This window comes from Pteropus medius, unplaced genomic scaffold (assembly GCF_902729225.1).
Source record: "Pteropus medius unplaced genomic scaffold, Ma_sr-lr_union100, whole genome shotgun sequence".
Taxonomy (NCBI): Eukaryota; Metazoa; Chordata; class Mammalia; order Chiroptera; family Pteropodidae; genus Pteropus; species Pteropus medius.
Genome location: NW_024344377.1, coordinates 560,140 through 584,962, shown reverse-complemented (window position 1 = coordinate 584,962; position 24,823 = coordinate 560,140). Strand labels below are relative to the sequence as shown.

Sequence of the window (24,823 nt, the reverse complement as noted above, 5' to 3'; positions counted from 1 at the left end):
GCCAAGTGATGCTATTTAAGCAGAAAGAGAATATGTACACGGTCAAGTTTAAAATTAACTTCTGCCACCTCCTCTACCCAGTGTGGCAGGAACACTCAAGGACAATTAAATGTGCTACCGAAAAAGTTTTATGTTACCTTTTTCGCTCGCTTGTATGGAATGAATTTTCAGCCTTGAAACATGCATCATCTTAAAAATCCAGAGGCGAGCCACGGTTGGTGAGGCCCCGAATGTTCATGGTGTTTCTGAGCAATTTTTTTTTTTTCTTTTTGCTTACCTATGTTTTTCAAGTATTTTGCAATAGGTATGGTTTTTTTGTTTTTGTTTTTACACGAGAAAAAGATTGCTAGGTTAATTGTTCCTTGTCTTGGCTCAGCGCCTGCTCCCCATCAGCCCTCCCGTCCTGCAGGAAGTGCGGGAGGACACTACACTCACCTGGCAACGGGCATCCGAGGATCTCCAGCCTCATGCAGATGCTCCCGCTGTCGAACCAGGACTGCGGGTTGACGCGGATGTAGCGGGCCACCGTGGGGACGGGCAGCTCGTTGAGAACCGGGATCTCCTTTTCACTGTTTCCTTCGAAGATCTATTGATGCACAAAGGTGGGGGGAAAGGAGACTCTTTGAGAGCTTTATTATCAAGGGATAAAAGAGTCAGGAACTCACTCATGCCATAAGACCTCGCTGGGGAGCACCGCACGCGTGCTGGGCATCAAGGGGAAAAGGGAGCCGAGTCGGGCCTGGACCTGTCCTCAGGAAGCTCCCATCTTGTGGGTGGAGAGGGTAATACTTAGATGTCACAGCCGAAACCTACTAGTGCCACAGCAAAGGGGCGGCCACAGAGCTCTGGGTCTTTAGGAGGAAGGAACCAGGCAACGTTTCAGGGATGAGGTGCCACGCTCAGGGCCTTGAAGGAAAATGATTTAGATCTGCGGGAGCGAGAGGCTCTCCAGAGAATGGAGAAGCCCAGCGGACGGAGAGCAACTGGCCCGCTTTTTCAGGAACACAGGAGTGTGTGGGGCTAAGAACGAGAGAGAGGGTCGAAAACGGAGATCGCGGCAGACACCGGGTACCACGTTGGGAACATGCACTTGAGGACCTGAGGAAGACAGTGGCATGATCAGAACTGGCCAACTCGGAGCGAATCATGGAACCGAAAGATCAGGGTGATTAAAGCGAGTGAGCGAAGGACCGGAATTGAGTAGCTGCGCGGGGCCCCCGTTTACCCATGTGCCACACGACTTTCCAGGGCTGACCTGTAAACTGTGGAAGACACTGCACCCCAGAAGGACTGAATTTTATATGGGCCCTAAATGTGGGCCGCTCGGCGCTGAGCTTCTGGATCGGGGCAGGGGTGGGGGTCATTATCCATCAGACTCGGCAGCTGGTTCGAGCGGACACGCGATCCGCAAACACCCAGGTGCAAACACGGACTGGGCACGCGCTGCCTCTCTTTGCACAGCTAGGCCCCGGGGGTAGAGGACGGGACAGACTCACCATGTCTCCAGATCCGTTCTTAATAGTGACCCACGTATGGCTGTCATTGCTCACCATGACCTTATAGGAGGTCACCCAATCACTCCTAAGAGAAAATAAAACATCATTGAGACTACACACTTTGAAACGTTTACCTCTTCCAGGTAGAGGTGTAGCAGTAACACGAGTAAGCACCTGGTCCCTCCCTAGCCCCCGGCTACCACTCCCTGTGGCCTTGGCCAGGTAACTGACCATCGCTGCCACTGGTTACTCATCCATAAAATGAGAATCATAAAAGTTCGAGCTTAGGGGATGAGGATGAGCGTGAAACGGTTTAGTGCCCTTTAAACACTTAGGACAATGCCTGGCCCCTGGTAAGCACTAGACATTGGTCACACACCAGAAGATATACAAGTCTATATATATATGTATAGTTGTTTATATTGAACATTTGTATCACACAGTAGTAGCTTAATAAGAGTCCCATGTGGAAAACTAACCTCAGTAAAAGTTGCAAGTTGGTCTAGAAATTTTATTTGGGAAACTGATTTGGGAACAAGGCAAAGTAGATTCCATGAACCACAAAAATGACAGCTTAAGTCTCTAAGAAGCCCTGAGTGTCTCCTTGGCTGTCACAACCATGTAGTCACCCCCCAAGCACCAGCAACAATCCAGTGATAGCTGGGCCTGAAGCCAGACTCCTGTCATCACGACCTACTGTGTAGAAACTTCTGGGGGGAAAACAGACATAATCTGACTTCCCAGAGTGGAGGTCAATTTGATAGGCTTGGCAAATAAACAACCTTCATGTGAAAAACACATTTTTTCCCTCTGCCTCGGTTTTGTTTTGTTTTTAATAACATTAATCATTAAGCAATACAGAAAAAGTCTTCCTGAGTGTTCTTCTTTTCAATTTTTAAAATGTTAGAACTAAGCACGATTTCCTAATCTTTTAGATTATTCTGCCGGCTGAAGCATTTGGGCTCCTTTCCCCACCGTGAAATCTGGGACTATATCCCAATAAAGTTCTGAGCTTCTAGTCTGCATCAGTACCGTCTAGTAAAGTTTCATTAGAAAGACAGACTGGTTCCATTCATTCTGGTTCGTCTGACCGACTTGTCACAAAAATTATTCTTAAGTGTTTTGTACACGTTGGAAACAAACCCTTTGCCTCGAACCTTCTCCCCTCCTCCCCGCTCCTCCTCGCCAGCCTCGTCTGTACACCCGCTGAGAGCTGGAATCTGTCCAACAGCACATTCCTCCCCAGAGGGGTCCGTCTTGGGCCCACACTGTTAAGTGTGCCTTTCAAAAAGCATCTCAGCAACAGCTCATGTCCTCTGCACTGGAAACTTGTCCTCACCCAAAATAGCAACCTGTTTCCCACATTCGAATAATTTCCAAATGACTTGTAACTGCTGTTCCTTTTGCCTCTGTTTCTCCGCTGGTAACACCCCGCGGTGATCCAGGAGGCAGTCTGCAGAGGCGAGGGACATGCCCTACAGATGGGGCTGAGGAAGGTAGGAAAGCCCTCAGTCAAAAGAGGCACACAAACCATAAGAGAGGGCTAGGAAGAAAAAAGAAGTTCTCCAAAGAAAAGGAGAGAGAGAGAAAAGGAAATGAAACCCAAGTAACAATTACACGAACTTAAAAGAATATATAGACAAATGTTTGAGGGGTAATTGGTTGTTGATAAAGCTCAGACCTCTTTTCTGAACTACAGGCTTAGATCACGTCCTTCTGTCAATGTGACCTCGCCACTCAATGTCTCAGAGACATCTCAAATTTAACCAGCCCCAAACCAACGGATTTGTTTCAAACCAGCCAACCTGGGGTCTAACGAAGTCCCTGCCTCGGAAAAGGAACCACCATCCGCCCAGGGGGCCCGAAGCCCTATAGTCATCCTTGGCACCTCACTTTTCTTCCTTCCCCTGTACTGAATCCACCACCAAGTTCTGTCCATTTTACCTCCCATGTCTTTCTAGAATCTCTCCAAATCTCCAACTGCACCGCCACCTCCTCGGCCCATTTTCTCAGGCCAGGGTTACCGCGGTTGCCTCCTCGGACTTCTCTCCTGGCATCGCTGTGGGAGGATGGACTTGTGTCTGAAAGTTCTAGCCACATGTCAAACTTAAAGTGACATGGAATGTGGAGGACAAAAAAAAAAAACAGTGCGTAGCTCAGAGGAACGAAAGAGGCAGGGGCAGGCTAATGAATGCAACATACGCCTCATCTCACGAAAAAGCTGCGTATTTTATTCTTTCGTGACAGGCACATCCATTGTTACGAGAAAGCCAGCTTCAAAGATCAGAGCTATAATGTCCATGTCTCTTGATCTCCTAATCCTTGGAGAAGGTTTGAAATTCACGGCCCTTTGTGGCTTTTTCCCACTGACCTCAGAGAGATTTTTCCACATCACAAAACCACCTTGACATTTAATTCTCTGCGACTGGAGATTTCAAGCCCAAGTAAAGAATTTGTGTCACAGACTTTCTGACTGCAGAAACGGGGAGAGGCTACGCTGACTCCCGCCAGCTCCCTGACTTAAAACAAAACCAAAAAACGACCCTACCCTCATATGAGATACCACATTTCCTACCAATCCTGCTTTCCTTCAGATCAGGAAAACAGAAAGTGGGCTACGCAGGAAAAAACTGGAACCCGATATAAGTTTGGTCTAAGCACAAATCAAGAATGTCCACCATCAACAAAATGGCAGACTAAATGCCTGCAGAGCCTTCTTCTACAGCTCAGCTAGGTCCTGGTTACACTAAAACAAATGTTTTAAACCATCAGGGGGTGTGCAAGCACGCAAAGGAAATCTCTAAAGGAAAAAAAAGAGCTGTGAATTGAAATACACACACACACACACACACACACACACACAGAGTGAGCAAACAAAAAAGGTAAAGTTGCCTTAGGGAAAAATGCATATAACAGTGCTGGGGTCAAAACACTAAGCCAACAAAAAATAGGAAAATTGGACCAAGGACTTTTTCTTGGACCCTCAAAGGGTGTTGAAATGGTTTCAGAACACCAGTGGTCACTGGGCTCGCAAAAGAAGCACACATGAATCTTCTCTAAATAAGAGTCTTCAATTTAGACTCTCGAAGGTTTCAGTAAATTCAATCACATAGGAACTCACGATTTGAAAAAAATCACTAAACACACAAGAAAACATTCTCCCTGAGAAAGAAGTAGCAGAAACAAAAAACAATAAACTTAGATCTCAGAAAACTTAATTATCTACAAAGAAAACTCAAAAAAAATTAGAATATTATTAGACTTGATAAAAGAGTTATTAGAATATTAGAATATTAATAGACTTGATAAAAGAGTTCAGAAAGATGACTGGACATAATCCTACTATACAAATATTAATTACAATTCTATACACAAGCAGTCAAAAATAAGGTATTAAGAATAAAATGAACAAAAGAATAAAATGAACTAAGAATAAAATGAACAAAAGACGTGCAAAATATTTATGGAGAAAACTTTACTGAAAGACATTTTAGGAGACATAAATAAGTGCATATCTATACCATGCTCATGGATAGAAAAATATTATAAACGTGTCAATTCTCATATACCAAAAAATCCCAATAGCGTATTAAAAAAACTTGACAAACTGATACTAAAGTTTACGTGGAAGAAAATAATCACAATACTTTTGAAGAAGAAGAAACAGTAGGGAAAAATTGCCCTATCAAGATATTAGAACTTATTTGAAAGCTTTAGTAATTGAGACACTGTGATAGCAATGAACATACAGACAAATTTATAAATGACCAGACTAAGAGCCCAGAAATAGACCCTTGCACATATGTAAACTTGACAGAGATGTCTTACATGGCAATGGAAAATAAGTGAACTGCTAAATACTCTCAAGGTAACTGGATATTAATATAAAACGAAACTTAAATTGGACATATATTTTACATCTTTCACACACACACACACAAAATTCTGAATAAACTATTTAAATGTGAAAAGTGAAACTTAAAACTTAAAAAAATTTAATGACGTATGGGAGAATTGTTTCATAACCATGAGATAGGGAAGGATTTTATAAATAAGACACAATCGATCAAACTGGAAATGATAAATTAGTTGAACTACATTAAAATTAAAAACTTCTGCTTTTCAAAAGACATCATAATGAAGCCAGAAAGAGAAACCTTACTGGGAGAATATATTTTGAGTGCATTTAGCTAACAAAAGGATTAATATCCAGAAAGTAAGTATAAATTAATATATATATATATATATATATATATATATATATATATATATATATACATATATATAATGGAGAAACTCGACAAGTATTTCACAGTAAAGGTAACACAAGTGGCAAGTAAACCTAGGAAAAGAAGTTCGACCCGATTAGAGGTTGGGGAAATACAAGTTAGAACCACAGTGGAAGATACTGCTTTACACTCTTTATACTGAAACTTAAGGACAATGACAATAAGAAATGTTGGTGAGGATGTGCGAGGAGCAAGAAGAACTCTAAAACGCTCCTGGAGAAAGAGAGGATGTTTGGACAAGCGGTCTGGACAACCATTCGTCATTATCCTATCAAACTCAGCATCTGCATACCTTCCAACTCAGTCATCGTATTCCCATGTATGTATCAGAGACATTCCCTTGTATGTGTGCTTCAAGAGACATACAAAAATGTTTAATAGCGGTGTTATCTTTAAGAGCAAAAAGTAACAATGAAACTAACTAATAAGAAATTGTAAAGGGAACGATCCAGTCTCCATCCAGTACATTCAAACAGCAGTGAATGTACTACAGCCACAGGCAACAACACGAATGATATTTGGAAGCAGAACGCTGAGGGAGAAAAGACAAGTTTCAAACGCTACCTGAAGTACAAAATCATTTGTATAAAGCTCAAAGCAAGAAAGATAATTTTGGCATGTGTGATACATACACGATGAGACTTTTTAAAAGGCCAGGGAATAATAAACCTCCAATAAGGAGAATGGCTCTGCTTCCGGCAGGAAGCACCTGGCGGGCATCAGGGGAAAGGAGAGAGATCGACAGTACGGGAGATGTTCTCGCTCTTCAGTTGCGTAGTGGGTTCACGAGCGCTCCTTTTATTGTAACGCTCAATACCTTCCATATCTACTACACCCATTCTCTTGTAGCCATCAAATATTACATAATGAGGAAGACAAAATATTTATTTGAACGCTGTACAATAGGCTTCCGGACAGGAAGATATTACAATCATTCCTTGCGAAGGGTTGTACGTGAAGATGCTACATTCATCTCTTAAAGACATATTTTAAGAAAAAAACAAAATCTTTGCCTTTCTAATGTCTTATGAATACACAATGTATTCTTTCTTTGAAAGTGCAACTCTACTAACATTTTCTAATAATAATTTATATGCCACTTCAGTTTACAAAATGCTTCCATACACATGATCTTACTTTAAGAACATCAAGGATGCGGCTTGCTACCTAGGTGGGTAGGAAAAATGGATCAGATCATTTTTATTTCTCCATACCTGGAGGCTCAGGTCTTCTCTCCTTTGATCTTCATCACACCCCTCTTTTCCCTAGCCTCTAGGTACAGAATCTCAGTATCCCCAGATCAATCACCAACCTCTTGGGGTACTTAAATGCCATAAACCCCTGAAAAAGTCTGTCTCACTTCCTTCACTAATAAATTCCCAATGACATTTATCTCTCCCTCAAAATAGTTTTGAACAAATCAAATGGAGAATGACCATCTTGCTTTGAATAGTTTAGAGTGGGATTTCTCAACCTCAGCCCTATTGGCATTTAGGTGTGGATAACTTTGCTGTGGGAGTCTGTCCTGTGCATTTCAGGATGTTTAGCGGCATCTCTGGCCTCTGTCCATTAGGTACCCCACTGTCGTAGCACCCCACACCCCAGTCATAATAAGCAGAAGTATCTCCATACATTGATAAAGGTCCCGGGGTAGTGGGGAACCACTCTGCTTGTGAACCATTGCTGCACATGCAGACATGGGATCTCTCCCCAGTCCAACACAACTGGCAGTGCTGCCCAGGGCCCGTTGGAATAAACACGCGGTCAACGGAGCGCTCAGAAGAGCACACTGAGCTTTGAGCCAGATTGGAAGGGTTTCCAGAAGTCTTCAGTGGCCAGTACAACGACCTAGTTATTCTTGTCAGTTGCACTCACGATGGGTAAAGAACAGAGTGCACCTCCTTCTGGAACTCAGTGTCTAACATTTTGTAGAAGGAGCCAAATGTTTTGAGAAACACCAGGAAACCTCAACTATGGTGAGTGGACCATGAAATCAAACACCGATGTGTCAGATGGGAAGGAATGTCCTTAATGTTTATTTGAACTCTTAAGTTCACTTTGGAAGAGAGACCAGCGTGTTGGGGCAGGCAGGGTGACTTAGATTTCTGTGGCTGTGGTTTTCGGGCTAAGCTGTAAGCTTCCCATCCATTGAATGAAATTAGGGAACAGAGTTAGTGAGAGGTACCTAGAAAACCAAGCAAATCATTAAAAAGAAGTGATCGTGACTGCCAGTAAAAGCAAGAACACTGCACAGGAAAGGAAATGTAATTATAGTACACCACGTGACCCAGCTATATATAAATAACAGTTCAACAATGACTGTGAAGAAAAAAATAAATACTGATTTTCCTAAAACCGATAAGATAACTTTTTGGGGAGGATGGGAGGAGAGAGACAGAGGCACAGAGAGAGAGAGAGAGACAGAGCGAGTGTGAGCGTGTGAGTGTGTGTGTGAGTGTGAGTGTGTGTGCGCGTGCACTGGAGGCAGGTTAAAATGAGAGTTAAATTGTCACCTTTCATAGTAGAAAGTCAACAGATAATAATTAATTTAAAAGAATCAAGACATAGTACTAAAAGCATTTTGTTCAGAAATATAGGGACTAAGGAAAATAAAATAGAAGAAACAGCTCAAAGGGTTTGGAGCAGTTGCTTTGGGACACCAGGAACCGGGACTGACAAGGGTAGGACAGGGGCCACTATTCTAAATTATAAGTAATGCTCCTTGACTTTTTACACTACACACGATTTGCTAATTAAAAAATAGACCCCCCTACTTCTCTCGTTTCTGCTTCACTACTCTGACGCCTTCTCAATTTTTCGACCCAATCCATGGTCCTTTTCTCCTGACACGTGTAAGAATTAAGGCCGATTTATATCTCGGTCATAAAACGGAGCAGATTCCAAGCAGATTAAAAAGCAGCATCTCTTTTTTCATTTTCTTTTCAAGAGTTCACATTTTACTACGTTCCTCTGGAGAGAAAGTCAGTGGAATTTTATTTGGGTAAAAACTGGACAGTATTTTGCTTTTCACTCCCCGGTGCCCGCCTTGTGCTCTAAATGTGTTGCCAACTCACTACTCTGTTGGCCACACCGATGTTATTTTTAAAAGAGACTTAAAAAAAAAAACTAGAGATCAGAAGGTTGTTTAAAAAGAAGGGGGAAAATAGATTCTATAAAACCCTGCAAAGATTTTAACTTTTAAAAATGCTTTGAAAAACCATGGGTTCAACTACTCCCTCAACCTGGACCGAAGCAAGCGAATATAGTATGAAAGCCTCCCCCAAAATAGAGGGGTCTTGGAAGAAAAAAGGAAGCGTCCTACCAGGCATGAAGGATGGGTTCAAGTGAGCACAACCCACACCATGAGACTCGTACGTTCCCAAGCCAGCTGGAGCATCGAGAGGGAGCGGATAGAGTTGCAGGGGACAATTCCTGGAGCTGGATGGCCTCCTGGAAGCAAAAAGACTTGGTCTGCCACGTCCTAACTATGCTCCCTCTGGCACCTGCTGCTCTCTAAGTGGCTAAACCCAGGCTTCCAGGGGTGCGGTTGGGAACAAACAATGCATACGACGCACGTACACTCAGGTAGCTAGTTATTTTCATCATTTTGTAATGAAATGACTGTTTTGTAATAAAAGGTGACATCTTCCAGTGCTGAATGACACAAGGCAGTGAGGACTCAGGCACTCAACTGACTGCCATTTGGCCAGTGCAGAATATACACCCAGAGGTGTCATGTCCTTTCTTATCAATAAGTCTCCCTTGCTCCCAAATTGAAATTACCAAACATGGTTTAGAAGTTTCTGCTGAGATGGTTGGGCACACACCAGAAATCCTAGGAAGACCAGAAGCTTCTGGGGAGAGATTTATGGGGGGAAAACATGCATTTTCTGTACCTAAACAATTCAGAATAGACTTCATGATGCAGAGTATCCACTGGCCGGACTTCACGCAGGCTCTCACACCACGTAATATGTACAGCTAGTCCGTGTGTGCATATATGGACTCCTCAGAGAAGAGAGAGAGAAGGGAACAATGCCAGTCTAAGGCCGAAGTCACTTTGGTTCAGACGTGATAGGTTTTCGGCATATTAATGTTTGAACCACCAGGTCACAGCAGCTGGTGGAGGACACCCTAAAAGAGCTGAATGCAGCAGGCCCCGGACGGTTCCGGGGCGAGCACGAGGCCCATTCTCCCACCTTCTGCCCTTCTGTGCGGTGGCCACGTGCTCTGACTTGGAAGTCTTCATGGCACAGTTATTTACGATCTTTGTCCAAAAGCAACAAACAAAAGGTAAAGGGCCAGTGTCTGCACCTCTGGCGTCACCTGTCCCCAGAGTCTGCAGCTGCAAACGCTGTCTTGCCTCCTGATAAGGACGCCCTTCTACCCTGGTCCCAGAGCAGAACACAGCAGCCTCAACCCTGCCATGCTAACTTGACCTTCTTGCTAAAGTCAGGCCCTTTATTTACTTGAATACAGGATGTGCCATGTTTGGGGCTATGCGGATATTTTTATTAGGACCGTGAGAGACAGAGGGAGAGAGAGCCTCCAGGCCATAATGGATCATTAGTATGAAGGAGACTAAATGCCATAATTAATAGGGTAAATCTAATTACTACACATGAAGTTCTGTGCTCTGAAAACAAAAATAGTCTCTCTTTTCAAGCATTCATGGAGCATTCAAAACAACTGTCCCTTTTTCAGACCTCAAAACAAACTTCAAAAACATCAAGAAATCAGAAAGTAGAAGCAATACTCTCTGATAACAATGAGAAATGTATAAAATTAAAAATCTAAAAATCTAAATATATATATGTATATATATATATATACACACACACACACACACACACACACACACATATGATAAGAATATCCAGGAAATTTAAATCAGTCTCCTAAACAACCTTTGATCAAAGAGAAAATCAAACTTGAAGTACAGAATGCGTAGAAATCACTACACGTCAGAACCAGCAGGACAGGCCTAAAGCAGTACTCAGCAGAAGTCTCTGAATCCTACAAACTTACATCACTAAGTAAGAGAGAAAAATAAATGAATTAAGTATTCGACTCAAGTTACCAGAACAATAAAATAAATGTTAAAAAAAGGCAAAGGGAAAGAATCAATGATCAAGAAATAAATTAATAAATTCAAAAACAGAAAAATAGCAGAACTAATCGATAATTCCAAGGAATGCTTCTTCTTTAAAAAAGGAAAAAAATATATGTATAATAGGTAAACCAGCAGGTAATCTGATGAAGAAAATGAGGGGAAAAGCACAAATATTTAAGATGAAAGTAATATGGAGAAAATAATCACAAATCGGTAGAAATTTAAAAAATCTTTAAGAGATGATTTTGCCGAATCAGATATATTTGAAAATATAAATTGTCCAGGACAATAGAATTTATCAAAACTGACTGAAGAGAGAAGCTCTAAACAGCCTGAGTACCACGGCAGAAAGCGAGTCAGTCAGCAACGAGCCTCCCACTGGCCCCCCAAAACCAGACGCCTGAAACCTCGTGCCTACATGTATTCAAAGCAGAGAAAGTGAAGGAAATCTTCCTTCATTTGGAATACTTGATAACGGAAATCAACAAAGATTGCTCACAAAGAGGAACTTTTAGCCTAACGTCACATATAAATACTGATGCAAAAATCTTAAATAAAATATTAGCAAACAATACCATTCACGATTGCTCGAGAGACGTAATTCTTAGATGTGTACAGGCGCACCTTATTTTATTGCGCTTTGCTTTACTGCATTTCACAGATGTTGCCTTTTTTACAAATGGAAGGCAAGGCCCCCCACCAGCAACAAGATTACAATTCGCTTTATTGCAATACTCGCTTTATTGGGGTGGTCTGTAGTATCTCCGCAGTATCTCCAAGGTCTGCCTGTATCTGACAGATTTATAGGACCTATATGCTAAAAAGGATAAAATGCTGATCAGAGAGACTGCAGAAGATCTAAATAAATGGGTAAATATTCTGTGTTCACGGATTGTCAAATCTCCCCAAACTGATACACCTGTTTAATGAAATTCCTATTAAATCCCAGTAAGATTTTCTACAGAAATATATATAAAAAAAAGATTACTTTAAAATTAATATAGAATAGCTAAAACAATTTTGAAAAAGAATAAACCGGGAGAAATCCATCTATCCAGTTTCAAGACATTATACAGCTACAGTAATCAGGCTGTGTAGTTTTGGTGGGGAAACAGACACACAGTTCTGTGGAATGAAACAGAGTACCCAGAAATAAATCCACAGAAACACGGCCAACTGATTTTTAATAAAGGTGCAAAAGCAATTCAATGATGGAAAATAGTCTTTTCAACAAATGGTGCTCAAGCAATTACATACCTATAGGCAAAAAAATTATAGATCCATAAGCAATTATATATCATTATCTTTATGAGATGTGTCATTATAAATCACGTAAGTTATATATCACTAAACCTAACACTTTATATAAAAATTAACTCAAAATAAATCAACGATTTAAATGTAAAACATAAAACTATAAAGCTTTAGAAGATAATATAAAAGAAAATCTTTCGGATCTAGAGCTTAGTCAAAGGTTCTTAGACATGACACCCAAAGCACAGTCCATAAAAAAAATTTAATTGGATTTGACTGAAACTTAAAACTTTCTCTCTGAGTAGCCGATGTCAAGAAGATGAAAAGATAAGCTACGGATTGGTAGAAAATATTTGGAAAAAACCACATAGCTAACAAAAGACGTATCTAGAATTCATAAAGAACTCTCAAAACTCAAGAGTAAAGAAAAAAAAAAGCAATTAGAACATGGACGGAATACATAAAAAGACATTTCACTATGAAGGATATACAGCAAATAAGCGCATAAAAAGATGATCAACATTACCAGCTATTAGAGAAATGCAAATTAAGACCACGATGAGACACTACTACACACCTGTTAGAACAGCCAAAATAAAAATCATTACAAGACCAAATGCTGGCAAAGATGAAAGGAAACTGGACCACTCATACACTGCTCATGGGAATGCAAAATGACACAGCCACTCAGGAAAACACTTTCTTACAAAACTAAGCATGCAGTTAACACAGAAATAGAAATGATTTTACATTTAAAACACACACACAAAATTTAAAGCACCCACAAAAAATAGTACAAAGAGTAAAAAGGAACATCTAAACACATGGAAAAGCCGACCCCATGTTCGGACAGAGGAAGACACTGTCCTCAGGGATGTCCATTTCTCCACCATTAACCACTCAGGTTAAGTTGATCCCTCTAACATATCATACGAAATTCTTTTTGGAGAGAATCTGGACTAACCAAAAATTTTATATGAAAAAAAAAAATATATATATATATATACACACACATATATGATAAGAATATGCAGGAAAGTTCTGAGAAGATCAAAGAAGAGGGAAGAACTGGATCTCCGAGAGGGTGAAGCGTACCCGCCACACTCATTCCACAGCAGCGCGGTCCTTGCACATCAGGACAGAGCAACGAGGCGGAGTTAAAAGTCCAGGAGTCAACTCCGTGACAGAAGGGCTTTTGGAGTACCACGCTGGGGACACTTCCGCTGGGGTCTTAGTACAGAACACCACGGACTGGCTAGCTCATGGACAACAGGTCAGGGTCCAGTGCGGGCCCTCTTCTGGGTCACAGACTTCTCCTTGTGTCCTCCTGCGGTGGAAGGGGCTAGGGAGCTTGGTGGCGGTGGTGGGGGACTCTTTTACAAGGACACTAATCTTGATCATAAGGACTCCACCCTCGTGACCTAATCACCTCCCAAAAGTTCCACCCCCAAATACCATCACTCAGGTGTTAGGATTTCACATATGATTCTGGGGCGGACACCAACATCCGGACAATAGCAGTTGGAGAAGGTACGAATCATATACTAATGGTGGGACATCCTGGTGGCCATTTGAGTGTAAAAAGAGTTTGATCTATTACATATACCCTACACCAAAATACAGTCCACGTGGTTGAAAGGTTTCGGTGTAAAAACTGAAATCATAAAAGTGCTAGAAGAAAATATGGGGACATTCTCTTCTATCTTTGGGAGGAGCAAGACCTTTCTAAACAAGACACAAACCTTAAGAGATTGATTATGGTAACCACACAAAAATAAAAATTTTTTGTACAGCAAAAGGTACTTTAAGCAAAGTGACAAGAAAGGGAATAATTGGGAAAACACGAGTAGCTCAAATCATGGCCAAAGGACTCGTGCTGGGTGGACACGGGGCAACACCCAAGGTGCCCAGCAGGGGTTCACCTCACTGGAGTTCCACAGCTGTTGGGCTTGCCAGTCAGATTCTCCACCCGCCCCCCCACCTTACAAGACAGAATCTCCCCAAAGCCCCGTAGACGACCACCATTGGCTTCAGCAAACACCATGTGACATGGCAAGTGACTGAGGTCAGCCAACCGAACAGACCATTAAACCCCGACAGTCTCGGTTGTGAATAGCGGTGGGTGTTGTCCACTTTCTCATACAAGCAGGGAAAGCACTATTCAATCCCTTTTCAGTCAGAAAAGGAGTCTAAACTCTCTCCTCGTTTTTAGGCCAATTTTCTGTTGGAGCCGTGAGGCAGCTGGCAGCTTCCTCTTCCTGTCTAGCACCTACTTGACAGAGCTTAGCAGGCTCACATCCTGGTTGTGGCTAATTCATAACTCAAGGCAAAACCTCTGCTCGCCAGAGGTCTAATTTTGCCTTTAGTAGCTTCTAGAAACAATAAGGAATGAAAAAGTTTTACGTTTTGTCCACAACGAGCACGGGCACGCAAGACACTCAGGAACGTAAGCCCATCCTCATTCTCGCTCTCTCCTTCTCTGTACCCCGCTTTCTCTGCTGGAACCACAATCACAGCATTAAGTGGTCCTGCCACGTTCTCAGCACGGCCAAAGGCTGGGCACTGAAAAACCAGCCCGGTGATTTATTAGATTTTTCACTTTGGACTGGTTACCGTGGCTTTTTGAGAATGCAGACCATAAGAGGGAATGTTATAAACTTAGAAATATTATCTGTTTTCCGTTACTGCCAGTAAAAATGTCTACCAGAGAAAGGGGGAAAAATGCCACTTTGGGGGCCAAGTCCAATAAATTTGGGTAAAGGGTAAGGCAGTTGCTAGGTAAGAAGCTCCACTGCAAAGAACTTAAAGTCAAAAGAAGGTATTTGAAGTCCTCTAAACCCGAAAAAGTCACTCAAGAGACGAGGAAGCAAGGATGCAAAGAAATGGCTCACGGGGATCGTAAGAATGGAGATGGGGTTGGCCCCGAGTCTGTTCAGTTATAATGTTTGTTGACATTGGAGCTGCCTGGCCGGCACCATCCACGGCCTGGAGGTCTCTAACGGGCATGACCCTGCATCAGAGAGCAAAGGGGTGGGCAGCCGGCCACACGAGGACTTCTGTGGGCCCCAGGCACTTCTGCCACCGTGGGTACTATTTCTTTTCTATGGCTGCTGTGAAATTGCTACAAATTTCGTGGCTTGAACATCACACATTTATCATCTCACAGTTCTGGAGGTCAGAGGTCCTGAAATCAAGGTGTGAGCAGGGCTGCGTTTCTTCTGGAAGCTCTCGAGGAGACGCTGTGTCCACACATTTTCCAGCTTCTAGAAGCGCCCGCATGCCCCGCCTGCGGCCCCGCCCCCATCTTCAAAGCCGACAACGGTGGACATCTTCGCGTGCCACCATCTCCGGTTCTCTCCTGCCTTCCTCTTCCACTTTTAAGGACTCACGTGAGGACACTGGGTCACCTAGACAGTCCAGCATCATCTCTTCATGTCAAGGTCAGCTGGTCAGCAACCTTACATGCACCTGCAACCTCAAGTCCCCTCGACCATGTGACATTGCACATTCGCAGCTTCTCGGGACCAGAACGTTGACATCTTGGAAGACACTATGCTGCTGGCGGCAGACCCCTTCCTCCATTAAAAAATATTGAAATCACTTTTTATGACTGTGTAGGTATAATGATGACTATATTAACATCATAGAGCAAAATGCTTTCTTTGACCTAAAAGTTCATTTATTGTCTCCAGATTGTCTCCAGATTGCGTGCCGTGTCCAACGGCTGATAGGTAAGCTGGCCGTGGAGGCAGCCCTGCAATGTGCGCTGGCCCTGGCCTCAGAAAGCATTTAGATGAAGTACACACGCGTCTATCCACGGGGCTGGAGGGCTCAAGGCACAAGAGAAAGCGAGCAGCAACAGTGGGGGAAGGACAGACAATATTCAGTACGAGCCAGGGAGAGGTACACCCAGCTTATCTCCAAACATCAGTTTCCTCATCATACGATGGGGACAAGGACGGGACCTTCCTGGCAGAGTCACCGAGAGCACTGTGTGAGGTAACACAAATGGCTCAGCACCCTTGTAGAGGGAACCGATGCATTTTTCCTTAAAGAAATTTCCGGCTAACCAGACTAATTTCAGCAACATCCAGACGGGTCACAGGAGCAGGTTTGCAAAATGCCAGGCTCTGCTTCGTAGCCGCAATGGGACTGACTCAGTTCTAAATTCTTCCCCGGGTGCCCTCTGGGGGCACTGGGCACAATGGAGGATCAAGGTGGATGGCTTAGGGGGGGTGGGGGACTCGAAAGGATGGGAGAGGTGCGATGGGGCCACTTTATAAACAACAGCTGCCACGGTGCGCTGAGCATCTGCAGTGCCCGGAACGCGGCAGCACTGTGTCGACGAACACGCGGCACGCCGAGCAAGCCAGCTGGAGCCTCTTCTTACAGACCAGGAAACTGAGGCACGGAAGGTGAGACCGTCACCTGGACCACCCGCCTACTCAGGCCTCCCAGCTAAAGACTCTAAGACCACACAGAGAGAGTGCGGGCCACCAGAGAGAGGAGAGAATGTGGTCTGAGCTCCCCCAGAGGGTTGGCTGGAGAGAAGAAAGAAGGATGAGGGCCGGGAGCTGGCATGTGACCCGGACCCTCCACGACGGGAAGGAATCCCGAGAAAACGGGGGCCACGGCAGACTCTCACAGGGCGCGCGCCACGTGCCGGGGACTAACTTCACTGCCCGACGTTCTATTAACTTGTTTAACCCCCGTAGCAGTCCTAGTATCTCATTTTACAGATGAAGAAACTGAGGCACGGAAAGGCTCCGAAACGCACCCAAGACCACCCGACTAGGGAGGTCTGGAACCCCACCCTCATTCCGGAAGCTGCGCTCCTACCCGCTCACACCTGTGGGGACCCGGGTGTCTGGACAGCAAAGGCACCAGGGGAGTCGAGAGCTGCATCCCCACGGGGAGTGTGTGGCACGCTCTCTCTCAGCAGTCTGTGCACTAAAGAGCCCCCCGTGCTGAGCTGGCGGGGGCTGTGGTCCAGCCCCGGAGTGACAGAGCAGGAGACCTTCCCTGTGCAGGGCACCGATCCAGCACTGGGACCCAGTGACAAACATGAACCGGACCCTGCCTGCTCCCCGGGGTGACGTCGGTACAAGTACAAACAGGCAATAAATAAAGCCGAGTGAGGACACACAGTGACTGGGAGTGGGTTCCAGAAGGGCGGTCAGAGGAAGCCCCCGAACGCAGGCTGGGTTGAGCCTTGAAGCAGAGAGAATGGTGGGTGCGAAGGGCCTGGGGCAGGAGCGTTTGCGGCATCTGCAGAACCAAGGGGAGGCTTCTTTCTGGGCAAGGTGGACGTATGACTGAGGTCAGACAGGCAGAGGGAGTCAGTCCACGCAGGGTCTTGTGTGGGAACATCATGTAAGCTAAGCAGGGAGGGTGCCCACTGCAAGGGGTCCCCTCTAACAGGAAACAGATGAAAGGAAAGGTGGGGTGAGCCCAGCAAGTTTCCTGGGGTATCAGAGCTGGGGGACAAGGACCCTTGACTACAGCAGGAAGCTTCATCGCCAGGAAGGAATTCTAGGGCTGTTTCTGTTTCAGAGATTTTACCACCCAAATACTCATTCCTGAGTCATCCGTCCCCAGAAAACCAAGGTGAGCCATTTGGCCGTAACTGAAGGCTTTATTTAATTTCAAATACCTTTTTCTGCATTGTTGAAAGGTAACAAAATGAAGAAACGATTGTATGCTGGCCTTCCACTTGAACTTGGGGATGTTTTCATTAAAATATCTCCATTTCATGCCAAACTCGCCGCTCGAAACCGACAGTTTTCAAAGAGGTTAGAAAGGAGTTCGAGAACTGTCTCCCCAGTGGCCACAGGCGCCAACGTCTCGTTTTGCCAGTAACAGAGACGCAGCAGGACAGTCAGAGCGCACGTCCACACTCTCGCCAAGACGACGGCAGACGATTTATGAAAGCGCCAGCCGCCTCCCCTTGAGCTCGGCTTCCACGTGCTGTCCGGCGTCCTCCCGGTCCCATCCTGGCCCCAGCGTGGCACCCCTTCCTCTGCCCAGACCCCACGCGGCCGCTGTGTTGGGGACAGACGCACCCGGAGGAGTGAGAGAGAACCGCGAAGTCCACGGTCCATCTTCTGGGATCGAGCGCCTGATGCTGCTGGGAGCTCCCCGCACTCTTCTCGCTGGGGACGCACAGGTCCAGCCACCGGGCGAACCGGGCGGAGGAAGGTGCGGGAAGGTCCCATCTCCGTCCCCTGTGTCCGAACCAATGTCCTCCAGCTGCTTCTTCGTTGGCCGCTGCCTCTTCTGCTCTTCACTCCCCACGTCTCTCAGACCCCACCATCTCCTCCGCCGCCTCCTGATTGCGTCCTGAGCGTGTCCACAGTGTCCTGCAGGTCCTTGCAACAGGGACAAGGCTGAGCGGCCAACGCCGCAGCCTCGAGATTCCCAGACACCTGTTCTTCTCCAACCCCTCACTCGCTGTCCCCAAGCCCCGTCCTCTCCTCTGTGCCCTGTGGAGTCCGCAGATGGTCACCGTCCTCCAGCCACACGCCCATCACTCCTGAAGCCTCGTCTCCCCCAGGGCCTCCTTGAACCTGCCCTTCACTTCCAAGGAATCAGCCTTGTGGCTCTGACTCCTTCCCGACCCGGCCTGGATCTCAGCCTCACCACCCTTCCTCCTGAACGTCCTTCCAGCTGCCACCTTGCCCTTGACACTGGACCTCCTCCAGCCGCGCTGCCAGCGACTCTACCGGCCCTAGTGGACAAAGCGCCAACAGTGCCACGTGGGGCCATCACAGTTCTATGCATTTCAGACCCCAGCCGAGTCCTCCCTGGAACTAGACAGAGCACCCCTGTCCTTTTTCTGGCCCAAAACTGGCCCTGCTCACCGCCCGCAGAGGACACGCCTCCTACTCAGCTGAGAACAGAAACCCCCTGGGGTGCTCCCCACCATCGGTCTCTCAGGGGAGAGGAGACTCCCCTCCCTCCAGGGCGAGCCCCTCCACCCACGTCAGCCCCGCTCCCCACCACCACCCACGCCCCTGTCCCATCGGCACAGGGACCTGTCCTATCGGCACCGTGCATCCCATAAACACAGCCGTCTTCCAGGAAAACGGAGGGAACGGGCCTTTCCTCGACCTTGTCTTCCTTCTGGGTCGGCGCCTCCCCCACCCCTTCCTTCGCCATCAGATTCCTCGAAGGAGAAGCCCACATTCAGAATCTCCGCCAGCATCGCCCCTAACAGATGAGGGCCGTCTCCTTCAGGCTTTGGCTGAGCTACCTGCCATCTTTGTGTTCTCGCCAGAAGCCTGAGCTCCATTCACCTCGCTCTGAGGAGCCGACGGCGCGTTAAACACTCAGGCAGCTGGTCAAGACTCCCCCTGCCCTCTCCTTGCAAACCCATCGATCGGATTGCTACCTCACTTTAAGGACACGTTCACACACTCTCAAGCAATAATGAGAATTGTTTTGTTTATTAAACAATTACAATGGAAAATGTTTGGTTATTCTAAATTGCCTGTATTTCACCCAAGTCATTAGAAGCATCTATTCACCTCAGGCAAAATAATTAACTTTTGGTTATAATTGTAATACTCAGATATCTAATACACTTGCAGAAATGAGAGAAGGGAAAGACTGGCTTTTATTAGCAGACTAACATTTCACTAAATTGCAATTAGTGGGGAAGGATAATTTATATCGGTGAAAAATATAAATGATTCAACACATGAAAACAATTATATTTTGTTACTTTCAAATAGCGTAAATTGTTTGAAAAATAATTATGAAAACTGGAAGTTTTCGTCAACTTGGTTAGGCGCCGATTGCTGACCATGGCTAAGCCTCATCACCTGCCATGTCGCCCTTTCCATCTGAATCTTGGGTCTGAGAACAGCCCTCCCGCCCCACCTCACATCGGCATGGACTTTGCTGGTGCTAGTGGCTCTGCTGACAGGTCAGAGTCCCCCCCGGCCTGAAAGCTCCCTGCAGGCAGGCCACGTCTTGCTCACCAGTGTCCCCAGTGCCTATACGCAGATGTTCACTTAAAAATATCAAGTAAGAAGTCATATAAATGAAAAGTGTTCGCATTCTTAAATATAAACGGGCATACTCAGAGATACTGAGGGTTCGGGTCCAGCCCACCTCGATAAAGAAGGTATTGCAATAAAGAGTCATAAGCTTCCCGCTGGTGGGGGGGCCTTGCATTCCATTTGCGAAAAATGCAACGTCTGTGAGGTGCATTAAGCAAAAGGCAATGGCAGGCGCCGTGCCTGCACTGCGACCCCAAAGTGCTTCTGTCGTCCGCCAACCAGATAGAAGCCATCTATAAACAGCAGCAATCATTCGGCCAGCCCCCGCGGGCTGGCCACCCCTTCCCTTCCCGTCTCTAAAACATTATCGACCGGCGTGCCACACTCTGAGATGAGGGGATGTTCCTCACATTTAACTCAGCCGTTGCTTGTCTCGGTTTGCATTCCACATCTGCCCATTCCCCCGAAGGATTCGGGAAGTAGCAGTCGGCATTGGAAAGAGGTGGCAGGATTGTCACCTGCACAGAGGCGACCTCGTGCTGTCTGGTCCACTCGTTATGCGTGTCCTCGGGGGGGATTCCCGTGAGCGGGAGAAGGGAAACCCCGGCAGGTGACGCTCCCCAACCCCCTGGTTCACACGGAGCAGCCTGAGTTGTCTGTATTCTCTACGTAATTCCAAGAAGGATTTTATCTGAAGGAGGATCTGAAAATAAAGCTTGAAAACCCCTGTTCTAAACAATCCCAAAGAGGTGCAGCGGGGGAAAATGACCATGTATCGAGCACTTACTGTGTGCTGCGTAATTTAAAAACCGGTATAACCATTTCCTTTCGCTTTTACCCCATCGTTATGAGAGCGAGAATAGTTATTTTAGAGAAGCGAGGGCAAACTGAGCTTCAGCGAGGGCAAACCTCGAAGCAACGGGAGCCGAGAGCCACGACACCATTCCTGAGCCACCGTGTTCCATGCCAGCTCTAGAAACCTCTGTCACGTTCCATGTTCTCTCTCCACACCCCTCCACTCTCCCCATCTGCATTTTAAGCTTGCTCGTGGTCCTTTACGCTCATAGATTAGTTAACTCATCACTATTTGGTGTGAGTGAACCTTTGCCGATTCGTCACTTCCTAACGATATTCATGCATTAAAGAATCGGGATTGCCTCCATCAAGGTCCTCAAGGACTAGTGGGGAGAGACAGGGAGACTGATACATTGGAATAGTAAAAATGGTATGAAAGGTGCCTATATTGGGAACAGTGTGGGCCTGGAGGTCATGGGAAGAGAGAAGGAGGGATGACTGCTGTCTTCTTTGCTTTTAGGATTTGATGGTATCTCTCGTTGACACGTTTTTTTGGTCATACGGCAATAGAGCCGGATGCCTCCAGCATTATCCGTGCCTCTGGGGAGAAAGGGCTCAGATACCAAAATGTATCCTTGTCCCATTTCTTCTTCGGTCCCGAGTACAGAGAGTCCTATCCCGGGGAGGTAAGACAAACTGAAACTCAGGAGCTTTCTTTTGATCGTCCCCGAAGAATAATTTGACTTGAAATAGGTTTAGACATTAAAAATAAATAAATAAATAAACGGACTCTTAAAAGCAATTCTGTCCCTGTCTTTCCTCTCCGTCGCTCCCGTCCTGGGCTGAGTCAAAGAAAAATATCGTTCTCCTGCCATGTCTTGTTCACTCAAACTCTCCGTGCTTCTAGTTGAAATGGAATGTGAGCATGATTTCTTTCCTTCTACTCTAATAATAAGCCGACCCCTGGATTTCTAAGGATGGTGGTCAGACAGGTTAAAACCCAAGCTTTAAGGAGAAATCCCCACTCTCCACGGATAATCTCAAATCTGTTTTTCTTTCCAAGTTTCCATTTTCCTTGAGTAATCCAACCTTTTTTGTTTGCAAAACTCTAGCCTTCAGGAATCTAAACAGTGAAACAATTGTCATGGTAAATAAGCTGCTGATTAGAGCAAAACACAAACCACTGAGCAAAAATCGGGGTTAGGAACACATCTCAGAACTCCTGAAATGCAAAGCGAATAAAACGTGATACACAAAGAGCACGAATATAGAAGCGAACGTCGTCAAAATGCGTGAATTACCCCAGCTCTGGGAATTTATGGGAAGGAAATAATCCAAAGGAAGGAAAAAGTATGAAAGTGCTTTCTTGCAAAATGAGATGAGATAATTGAAAACCGAGACGGTGAGGGAGGCATGGCTGTGTAAACGACAGGCCATTAAAAACGATCATTACGAAGTCTGAGTAACGGCGTGAAAACGTTATGGATGTGTTTTAAGTTAAAAATAACATAATTGCATACAGAATATGATTGCAAATATGACTGCAAATATGTTATATGTCTCCAGCCCCGGGCTGACATGGAGAGGTTATTTTGATGTGTTTTTTTTTTTGTACATATGTATTTTGATTTATTATAGAAAAATAGACATAACATAAAACGGATCATTTTAACCATTTTTAAGTGTATGATTCCGCGGTGTTAAGTAGACTCACATTGTTGTTCAGCCATCACCCCCATTCATCTCCAGGACTTTTCATTACTGCGAAGTGAAACTCTATACCCCTTAAACACTAGCTCCTCATTTTCCCCCACGACCATGACAGCCACCATGCTACTTTCTGCTCTGTGAATCTGACCGTTCTGGGCACCTCACGCGCGTGAAGTCACAGCATTTGTCGTTTCGAGTCTGGCTTACTGCAGTAGACATAATGTCCTCATGTCAGAATTTCCTTCCCTTCTGAAGCTGCATTCTATTCCATTGCGTTCCGTGTGATGGAGAGCTTTAAGGGGCCACAGCCCGCCTCTCTTGGGATTACGATCAGGTCACCTCGTTCCTGATCCAGCCCTGACCACAGGCTCGACATCTCGTTCTCAGGCCTCACACTGGCTCATCCGTCATTTCTACTGCTTCTCTAGTAATCCTTTATTTGGGAAGATGCCTAGGCCTCCAGTCCTTTCTCACGGAATCTGGACGATTAATACCTTCTACCCCAGGAGAGTAGCTTGGACCTGTAACCTGCTGCTCACTGTATGTGCAGAGTTCCTACCTCAAGCTGTATTTGGTCCACCAGTCAGGGCGCCAATAACTCACCATGGATCCAAGATGGCAGCCTCATGCCTACACTGCATTGTTTTGACTGCCCCTTTGTCAACTCAGCCTAATCTACCAGGTGGATCCTTCTGTCTGTTCCTGTAAGGGAGAGGATGTCATTCTGAGGGATGCGCCTTCTCAGTGGGACGCGTGTCTATAGCAAACGGTCTCCTGTCCGCATGCCGGCTCCCTTCCCTTCTACCACCTCTCATCAGATACCTCCCTGCAGCCACCTGTCTCTGTCCAAACCCCAGAACATTAGACCCAAGGCTCGGAGTCCACAGAAGCGCGGGTCCAGCTGCACTTACAGCCAGAGCGAGTTCCTTCCTTGAGTGATGACGCCCGTAAACCGGGTCAGGCGTCTGGCATCCACTTCAATCCATTGGTGGAGGTCGTTCCTCCCCGCACACCACGCCCCGTCGTAAAAGTCATTTTCATTGATGCCCGCCTGCAAAGAAAGAGACCTGTTCTTCAGAAAGACCTGGAATCAATTAAAATTAACATGATTTTTTTTCATGAGACTGAGAGGAAGGGAGAAAATGAGGAAGGAGATTTAAAAAAAAACATCATGCCCCGAACTCCTTATTCTAAATCATAAGAGGGATTTGCTTATTATTAAAAGTTAGAAATATTACAATGTGTTATGTTCTCTTCTTGCCCAGTATGAACGATGAAATTTAATGAGTTCTCCCATTACTCACTCATCCAACAGACACAGACCGTCTCCTACGTACCAGCCCACACACACCAGGTGCTGGGGATACAAGGTGAATCGTCCCCTCCCAGAAGCTCAGCATCCAGGCAGGAAGAAAGACATTAAAATAGATTCATTAGAACACAATGGGCATGTGTTACTTAAGGAAGAAGAGCAAACTGTTAAGGGAGCATTTAAGGATAGCACAGCTAACTTGGTCTGGGGAGACCACGACAGAAAGCCCCAAAGCAGAGGTAATATTTGAGGTAGGTGTTGAAGGTTGTTTATCTAGTGAATATTGATCTATTCGTACTTAAGTCACTTGATGTGTTGAATATCGACTACTATCGCTATCAAAGATTTCTTTGATCCGAATTTATAAGGTAGGTGAAGTTTCTGCTCTGGAATGTTCCCTGTGTTACCACCATTTAAAAAGAGAATTTCCTGACCTTAAAAAAAAAAAAGAGGATATTTGAACCAAGCAATGCTTCCTGGTTTCCTAAGACCCTTTCTGCATCAATCCCATTGTCCCACGACTATTTCGCGAGCACAGAATCGGATGAGAAAAGGTCCGAATGATAAATGAACGAGAAAAGTGATAGGCCAGCCCATCTTCTCTCCCTCTGAGCGCTTTTCAGCTCAAATTCTGGGAAGCCTTAAGGACGTGACACTCAGAGTCCAGCGACTGCAGAGGAGCAGGTTGACCAAGGGTTCCACGGCGGCACCGGCTAACCTATGCCTTGGATCAGGACCAAACCACAGCGCGCGCATGTCCAATCCTCTCCTGAAACAATCTCGAAAGAGCTCTGAGGGCAACTGTCGGAAAACTACGATATCACGGTCTTCTCCCCACGAAGCATGACCTC

At 45.5% G+C, this 24,823-nt stretch overlaps 1 protein-coding gene across 3 annotated transcripts in view; it reads right to left on the bottom strand.

Moving 5' to 3' along the window:
- The window catches only part of CPXM2 (carboxypeptidase X, M14 family member 2), a 90,574-nt gene that overhangs the window by 29,209 nt on the left and 36,542 nt on the right, over positions 1–24,823 (bottom strand). For all 3 annotated transcript variants that reach the window (XM_039870781.1, XM_039870780.1, XM_039870778.1), the window contains 3 exons: positions 23,572–23,711; positions 1,497–1,581; positions 436–586 (listed from right to left, as the gene is read on the bottom strand). In XM_039870781.1, coding sequence (XP_039726715.1) covers positions 436–586; positions 1,497–1,581; positions 23,572–23,711 — 376 coding nt within the window. The remainder of the gene's footprint in view (positions 1–435; positions 587–1,496; positions 1,582–23,571; positions 23,712–24,823) is intronic.